The sequence below is a fragment of the Cibotium barometz genome, chromosome 46, assembly GCF_041138505.1.
Source record: "Cibotium barometz isolate CiBa-2024 chromosome 46, ASM4113850v1, whole genome shotgun sequence".
NCBI lineage: Eukaryota > Viridiplantae > Streptophyta > Polypodiopsida > Cyatheales > Cibotiaceae > Cibotium > Cibotium barometz.
The window spans coordinates 40,597,816-40,607,008 of record NC_141091.1 but is presented as its reverse complement, the minus strand read 5'-3'; the positions used below and the strand labels follow the sequence as shown (position 1 = coordinate 40,607,008).

The following is a 9,193-nucleotide window of genomic DNA, read 5'->3' as shown; positions in this document are numbered from 1 at the left end:
TTTGCCAGATTAGGAGGAACAGTGGCTTCCCTTACCTCTTTAATGGTTTGCATGGCCTTTAGCTTGCTTTGAGAGGGGGGTCCTGTTTCGAGGAAGATGTCCCTGTAGTAATCAGTTAGGAGCTGCTTGTTCTCATCATGATTGCTAGCCTTGATTCCATTCTTGAAGCAGAGGAGGGGAAGATGTTCTTGCCTTTGTTTCACTTTAAGCATCTTGAACATTTCTTTGCTCGGTCTATCAGCTTTACCTGCCCACCAGTCTCTGGTGAAGAGCTTGGCTTGCTGGAGGGCTATTTCCTCCTCCCTTTTGATTTGAGCTCTGATCTGGTTTAGGTTTTCAGGGTTGGAAGAAGGCTCCTGCATCCGAAGCTGAGATTGAAGTTTCCTGAGCCTACTGGTTCGGTGGGCTGAGACTTCCTTCCTTACTTGCTTTAGGAGGTTTTGAGTGGACTTGATGGCGAGGTTCCAGGCTTTAGCCGGGGGAAGGTTGAGAGAGAAGAAATATTTCCAGATTTGGGCTATCTCTTCCTTGACCAGAGGTAGTTTAAAAAGGGTAGGATCAGTGTGGAACCAGCCAGCCTTGTGCCTGGTGTCCTGGTTATCCATGGTGGTGATAATGGGATAGTGGTCAGAGATGCAGGTCGTAGTGTCAACCTGACATTCACATCTGTTATGTTTTGCAACAATTTCGTTGCTAGCATAGGCTCTGTCCAGCCTGGCTTTCCTTTTGAGCTCCCTTGTTGAGTAGTTCTGCCATGAGAATATTCCTTCCTGGCTTAGGTCTTGCAGATTGAGTTTGCGTTTGACTTTCTCCCAAGCAAGCTTTTCTCTTCCAAATAGGGCCTGCCCCTTGGCTTGGAACCTGTCTTGAAGGGATTCTACCATGTTGAAGTCTCCCAGGATGAGGGTGGGGGCCTGCAGGTTGAGGAGAGAGTTCCAGGTTTCAGTCCTTTGTTTTTGGGGTCCGTGGGCATAGATCCCCACGAGAGTGAAGTTGTTGAGGTACATTGCAATCCATTGGTTGTTGTGTCCTATGTGGAAACCCTTCAGCTCGGAGCTGAGGTCGAGGTGAATTCCCACGGCCAAGCCTCCGCTTCCTTGGGAATGCAGGGTGTGAATCCAGAAGTGGTCAGGAGAGATAGTGTTGAGCCTTCTGTTCAGCTCTTCTCCTGTAGTCTTAATCTCCACTAAAACAATGATGTCCAGGAGGCCTTTGGTTTTAAGCCACTGTCTGACCAGTTGCGCTTTGTTCAAGTCAGTTAGGCCTTTTACATTGAAGCTGGTTATTTTCATTATCTTTTGTTGGGGGGTTTGCTAGTTCCTCCCTTGGTGGCTGATTGGGGGGTGGCTCCAAGTTGAGCTCTCCCTCTCTTGAGCTCTTTACTGATCTCCATGTCATTCGGTATAGCAGGCTGTGTACCGGTTTCACTAAACATTGGATAAAAGGTTTCTCTTTGGGGTTAATGTTTGGTTTAATTAATATACCTTGTCTAATTAACAGAACAAGTAAATAAGGACCTAGAAATCAAAGCAAGTGAACAAAGGAGATCATACATTAAACACGGTTCGAGGAGAGTACATAGTGCCATTTTTTCTTTTGATTATTAGTGAAAGAAAACTGTAGTTTAAGAGGGAATCGATATTCAGCACCGTGATATCTGGTTTTATTTAAAATAATGCAAAAATTAAAAAACAATTAATCAATTAATGTGAGGTGCCAATAGGAAAAACCAAACCTTACTTTAGTAAGGTTATTAAGGCGTGTTTGCAACAACCAAGCAAAGATGTCTAAAAAAACCCAAACATTATATTTGGAATAACACTAGCTTTGTTTTTCTTTAAATAAAAACGTATATTTGTTTTTTTTTGGGGTACATTTAAGAGACTTCTTGTCTAAAATGCATCTCTCTTTCAACAATAACTGTTTTTTGGGTTTCACTTTCAAAAACACCTCAATATTTATTTATGCACACAACAAATAAGTTCCTTCTAAATGTATATAAACTAGTGGTGGTAAGTAAAGTTTTTCCAGATTTTGAAAACATATGTAGAGAAGGATAAAAAATATTTTCGTGGATTTTTTAGTCTACTCTTAAAATAAAATTGCATAAATCAGCCATAAAAAATATTCTTAATTGATGGTTCAGTTACTAAGATTGATACTATGGGGATGGGTGCGTTATACAAAACAATTAATAACATGCCATTCAAATCCTCACATGATTATCACCACAAAATGACACACAATGAATCTTGCTTTGTACATGACATCTTGTCAATATCATAAAGCCCTCTACCCATAAAGGAGAGGGACAATTAAGCAAGGAGCACCATGCAAATCTATTTGACAAAAGGATCTCTTGGTAGGTAAAGAGATCCTATCAAACATTAAAGAATATCATTGATTTATGAATAAAAGATGTGCTCTCTTAGATAGTAAAGTAGGAACTCTGAGTGAATTTAGAGCCACTGGCTACACTTACATAAAGAGCAACATTCCGAGACCTAATGTAGAAGATCCCAATCATCCTTGGGAAACATGATATCCACATCTTTCTTGATCTCTCTCTAGGGACATTAATGGCTGGTCTTAAACGTCTGTATAGTAAAAGCAATGACAATCATATGCTTCACAAAGAAACCACCTTCATTTAAGTTGCCACAGACCCCCCATAAATCACTCGAAGGTTTAAGGCTCCCAATCATCTTTGGGAAACATGATATCCACATCTTTCTTGATCTCTCTCTAGGGCCATTAATGACTGGTCTTAAACATCTGTATAGTAAAAGCAATGACAATCATATGCTTCACAAAGAAACCACCTTCATTTAAGTTGCCACAGACCCCCCATAAATCACTCGAAGGTTTAAGGCTCTCGCTCGAGTGGGTGCCACCTGGGCCAATGGCCTATGTGTAGGTTCAAGTTTCAAACCCTGGCATCTACATACACAGTTAATCTCTTTAAGGGAAACATTTCAGCCTCCCATCTCTGTTTTCATTGGGTGATGGGTGCATGAGGAATTGTTGGAAGCATCACTAGGTATGACAAGGGGTAAGGTGAAGAGGATTTGCCAAAGATTGTAACCCAGCCTGGGTGCTTTTGGAGTGTCCTTTCCAACTCGGGTGTTGTTTTGTTGACATCAGTCCTCAACTTCAACACAAGGCTCTTTCCCAATGTACCATTGGACCAGAAAAGAGAGAGCTCGAAGTGGGAAGGGCTAGCCTGGTTCGTAACAAAATAGATGTGATGCCATCCATTGACGGAACTTGCTGTCCTCCTCCCTGCTAGAGTTTCTTTTTCACCTGTTCACATGCAAAACACACACACACACATTCTGCTTAAAGCACTCCCTTGATAATTCCAAGAAAGAAGCAGGTTCAAACTGTTCCAAGTTACCTGTGGCTTCCTCGACTGCATCTAGCTGAAAAGAGCTCACTTCTGTTGCATCGACTGCTAGTACCCAACGACGAGCCATTGCCGTATTTATAATTACTGCTGTCACTCTGTCACCGTTGACTACTTTCTCCTCCATTGCCTTCAAAGTAGGCAGCTCACTCAATTACATTTCATTGCCACTTTCTTGCTTAGCAAAGCTTGTACACCCGTACTTGATGGTATGAGTGACCATGTCAATACCATCCCCTCTCTCATAACTAAATCCTTCTCTTTGATGAAAGATAATTCCTGTGTCAGCTTTCCTGGAGTGAGAGAAGAGAGTGAAACATATGAGAATGTTGGAAACTGCACCCCATTAGTTGTCCCCACCTCAACGACGTGAACCACCTGTTACAACCGTTGGCTTTTATGAGCAAGCTGCTAATGTATGTGCATTCCATATATGCATACATATATATTCATATATATACACCTGTTGGCTATTATGAGCAAGCTGCTTACATATATATTACAAATGCATGCACAAACAGTGCAATCAACCTATCGTTGATAGTAGGAAAATAGATACTTCGTTCAAAACAAGTGATGAGGGACTTGCAGCGTCACTGCGAAACATTTCAGCCCCGAAACGTTTCACCTTGAAACGGGGCAAGAAACACTGAAATGTTTCACCCCTCCACAAGTGCTTACTAAAACGCTCGGCCGAAATGGCTATACACACACACCCCCAACATACATACATAAACACATAAACACTTACATACACATAAATGTATCACACCACATATATACACACACATATACATACATACATACATATAAATATAAATATAGATCTATGTATATACGTACGTATGTATTTACGTATATACGTACATATGTATGAAATTGTCTTTGTGCAAGAGAGAGAGAGAGAGAGACAGACTTGAAATTGAGAACACGAAAAGGTGTTTCAACGTGTCATGAAACGCATTTCAACGTTTCAAGGTTTCACCTGAGCTGAAACGCGTTTCATGGGCCTCCCATAGAATATGGGGATGCCTGCCATTGGAAAAATGCTGAGTACTCAGCTTGGTTGCAAGTGCTTGCAAGTAAAGACTTGATATAACAATATACCTCACCCCTCGATGAAGTGAGCTTTACACCCACACTAACCGCCTTTGTTGAGGGCTTGTAAGCTCCGTCAAATTGCAAAATCCAAGATGTCATTACACCAAAACCAAAATGCAGACATCCTAAGTTTCCTTGTAGTCCAAGATAGGAATAAGGAGTGGATTAGGAGATCTCAAGACCTCCACAAGATGTCCAGCACCAAAGAGGCTAACAATGCGTTGTTGGTGATTAATCTTCAATCCAAATAGAATTACAAAATTGACCTCAAAATGCGATTGAAAAGGCTGCTCAAGTACAAATGGATTTCTCAAATGAAACATCACCAACCATAGCCGATTCCTAAGAACCATTGAAGTGAAGTTGAAAAGAAATCATTCAACATGAGCTTGTCCATAGGAATTAACAAGCATATATGTAAGATTTCCCCCCAGTCTTTTGGGCCATTCTAACCTTGGAAGAAGGTTACCCTTTTGATCACTTCTGATGCCACAAGAAGCTCGATGAGGGCACAATGTGTTGACGTGAAATCAAAGTTGTCCCAATGTATCACAAGCTCATCGCCTTGAACCATCTATGGCAAATAATCCCATCCATCATCTCCTCAAGAAAGCTGCTCGATTATAATTTGTTGAAGGTCGATGAAACCTGTTTTAGAGGGTGGCGTCATCACCCTCGCAGTTGATTCTGTGACAACAACAGGCGATCCCAAAGTTGTTGGGTTTGTACGAGCAAACAGATTAATGTTTTCTATATTTTCAAACAACTGTGCTCATAGCTCAAATCTTCCAAAGAAGTTGGATATTCCTTTGTAAGTTCTAGTGGAAGTTAATTGTGTTGGGGACTAAGTCCCTAAGTCTAGAGCAATGGACACTTAAGTGTTGTTACGGTTTTGAGAATTGTTCTCCATGCTCAATGTCTCATTTGTTCTTCAGTCATACTCAAGGTATGGCCCTAGTACAGAAGATGTATTGTTCAAGGAAGACTTTTCTCTTAGAGATCCAATGCTTGGGCCCAAGATGGCCTCTAGATTGTCGTTCGATGCGCTGTCTTTTGGAGCTACTTCAAATCATAAGATCCTCCCAGATCTTAGGTGCATGTCTGATTTTGGAGTACAAGGTTGCACAGACCTACTAGCAATTTGCTGTTTAAGGTTATGTCATTCAGACACGATTTCAGTTCAGAAGTTAATTTAGCGGCATTGAATTAAGGTAATCTAACATTTGTGTTAGACTTTCACAACTATATGCACTGGGCTTTGTAAATGATGATTCAACACTATTATTTGTGAATACACTTGGCAATACCTTGGGTAAGATTTAGATGGCAAATTTTAATTCAGTGGATGATGCTGAATTAATTTAATCCATCATTTTGTACCTCTACAAGATTGGGTATCAATTTGAAAAGCAGGATTAAATGATAATGCTCTGCTTGGCAAAATCTGAAATTTTCCCAAGGTTCAGAGCTAGAATAATCTAGTAGCACTGGGTTATAAATCCAGCGTCCCCACTTCAGTAAGGTTTAATATGGGTTCAGAGTGTAGAATTAAATGACCACTTCTTTCTGGGAAAATCTAAAGTTTTCAAGATGATTAGGAAAAGTGATAATTCAATAGCATCGGGTTGTTAATTGAACGGCATTGGGTTACAGATGTAAGATCAATCTATTGATTTGGCATGTGTGTCCAATTGGTTTTCACAATTTTTGTTCAAATCTAGAGTTGGAATCAGAAAATAATTCGATGCACTGGATTATTTTGGGGTAGGTGGTTAGAGAGTTGGCACATTTGATGTTGTCAGCAGGTGGTAGGTGACATCTGGCAAAGAGCTATTGGGATTAATCCTACGTATGTAATCTGGCAACACTGGGTTAAGCTTAATCTAGCACCATGGAACTGTCGACACTTAGATGATGACTTTTAGTCCCAAAACATGTTTTTGTTTTCTCTGGTGTGATGAATGCACAGTGTAGTATAGATGCTATGCTAACTATTTCAAGCCAAAAACAAAAAACAAAAAACAAAAAACAAACTTTTTTGTATGAAATGAAACTTTTGTCTTTTTGACCCCACTTGTCACTTTTCGGGTCAAATCCAGTCTGAAAGTAGACTATGATAGGTTGTTTTTTATGTGAAGACATTGATAAACAACTATTTTAACTTTTCAAAATTTTAAAAACAACAAATTCACACGTTTTCATTAGTTTTTAGCCCCCTGGTCACTTTTTGAACTAACACCTATTCCAATTGAGTCTACCAATTGTGCAAGGGTAATACGAGGAAAAGAAAGCATGATTGATAAGCGTGAATGGCCGTACCTTCCTCAGCAATTGTGCCTAAGAATACAAATACCATAAAATTATTCAGTTTAAATACAAATTATTTGAGTATGATAGATAATTGATAATCAAGTACACAAAATTAAAAATAATTAGTGATTTTTTATTGTTATTTTTAAATGAAAATTGTTAAAAATCATATCAATTTTAGTCTTCCAAATTTCTCAGAAATTAGCAAGCTTTTGCAAGTAATTATGTATCATAAATTACAAAATGAAACTAATAATTTTATCATGATTGATTTTATTGTTCATATGTGCTATAATTTTATTATTTATACATGTATTATGCACATTATGATATGATAAATATACTTCTTGGTTCTTTTAGTTTTAAGAAGTCTATTTTTAAATTACAGTTATAGTTAAAATGCTTGAAAAAACTTGTTTTAATACAAATATTTATTTTTTATAACTATTAGTATTATTAAGTCAAATTTTGAAAGAAATTTATCTAAAGTTTAAATATATATATAAAAGTAAAGTCCAAAACAATATGAATATAATAGGTAAGGATAGATCCAGAGTCCACCAAGTTGATCTACTCTTACAAGTCCTCCTACTATATGCATGTCACTCCTAGATCCCTGAGCCTGTGTGCTCCCTATGAGCCTCCGTAGACTCTCTGTCTAGTTGTACCTTGATCAAGATCACTGCACCTTGCTAACCTCAATGTCAATATAGGAGTGCAGCCCATCCAAGATATATTTTCAAATATCTAGTCTGCTCTTAACCTCCAAGATGAGGTCCCAGTGCTATTGTTCTGATACTCTAATTTGTTATATCATATGACCTAATACACTCGAATCTTAAATTGTTGCAACTCTTCGTACGGTGCCCCAAAATATTCTCGTTGTCCCCAACATGCAAGTCTTCCTTGACTTCATCATGCTACAGATCTAGGTTGCCTAGCTTAGGTTATTGCAAGCCCTTTTGGCTGGCCATGCCTTGCTCTGACTGCTCATACAAATTCCTAGGACTTTCTCAAAGTTGTCTATGCAAAGCTGCCCTAGATCTATTCCTAGAAGCTCATCTTTGCTTGTTGCCTATTGCCTTGCACAACCCTCAATTTGCACCTCTGTCTAGATCCCTACTGAAATGAAGCCCTAGGTAGTGCCCATTGGTGCCAAATTGCTCCATATCAATGTGCCTCTGAAGGGTCCTTTAAATAGAGAAAAGTCTACTCACTTCTAGTAGTTGGCCAGATCTAGCAGACCCACCTTTTGGTCGACCATCCTAAATTTGGCTGTTGGGGTGTCTCCTCCCAGATTCTGGCTGTGATAACTAGCCTCATTGCTGACCATGTTGTCGCACATTCTGGCACTCAATCCTCGTCCTTTTTTGCCCCAAATCTTTTTGCCACAAGACTGGCATTAAGTCTTTTCCTCTAACCAAGCAAACATGCTTCCAAGTGGTTATATTTTTAGAGTCATCGCCTATTTCCATCCCATAGATTATTTCTATTTTGTAACTTGTTTTAGACTTTATCCCTTTTGAAAATCGAAATTGTTTTGAAGCTAGAGCATTCTAAATGTGTGTGCATAGCTCTAAACCCCCTGATGACATGGCATTTCCTTGTTTCAACCCCTCCCAAAAATAATGTTTCTGTTTCATGTTCTCCCAATTTCCCCTAGCCATGACTCTAACAATGTACTATCATAAGACATCAAAGAACCAGAGGAAAAAGATGAGGAGAAGGCAAAGCCAAACTCGAAGGAGTATCTAGCAAAACACTCCTCATAGGCACAAATCTCAGAACAATGCGGTGAGGCAAGGACTGAGAAAGGGGAATAGAGCCAACAAAACCACTTCCTTGTAGATCCGTCAAATCTGCCTATTGGGGAGGGACTAGAAGGAAAGGGTGAAGAAGGAGACTCCTATTGTTGTAAAAACCACGCATCTTCGATCATACTAAGGCATAGGTATTTTTCACCGATTGTTGGTTTCTTCTATTGGCCAACTTAGGTATTTATGCTCTACATATAAGAACATGCTTGTTTCCATTTAAATCATTGGTCATTTTGCTCAAGTGTTGGCTGCTCCAAGTCTCACCTTTGCTTTTGCTTCTTGTTGCCTTCAACCGTATTCTCTCATTACCCTGCTCCCCTAATGTTATTTATATTGACATATTCAGGCTAAGTCAAAGTGGGCACTAATTAATAAATATCCTAAGGTTCATTAGCGTAGCTTGCTCTACATCCACCCTCCATCTCTGTACAACAATCAAGAAAGACAAAAGCCACACGAGAGAAGAGAGAAGCTGCGCAAGAGGCTAGTGGAACCGATGAAAAAAAAAGTCACTAGCAATCATTGGCAAACGCGAGGCAAACGCGAGGAAGAAGTAGAC

General features: G+C 39.4%; 1 protein-coding gene across 1 annotated transcript; it reads right to left on the bottom strand.

The window, feature by feature from the left end:
• Nucleotides 1–2,730: 2,730 nt before the first annotated feature.
• Nucleotides 2,731–3,517, bottom strand: LOC147612220 (uncharacterized). Its single transcript, XM_086783607.1, has 2 exons — nt 3,398–3,517; nt 2,731–3,303 (listed from the first exon to the last, which is right to left on the bottom strand). The coding sequence occupies exons 1-2, from the start codon at nt 3,474–3,476 to the stop codon at nt 2,996–2,998; spliced, it is 387 nt and encodes a 128-aa protein (XP_086639733.1). The 5' UTR covers nt 3,477–3,517; the 3' UTR covers nt 2,731–2,995.
• Between the last annotated feature and the right edge of the window lie 5,676 nt (nt 3,518–9,193).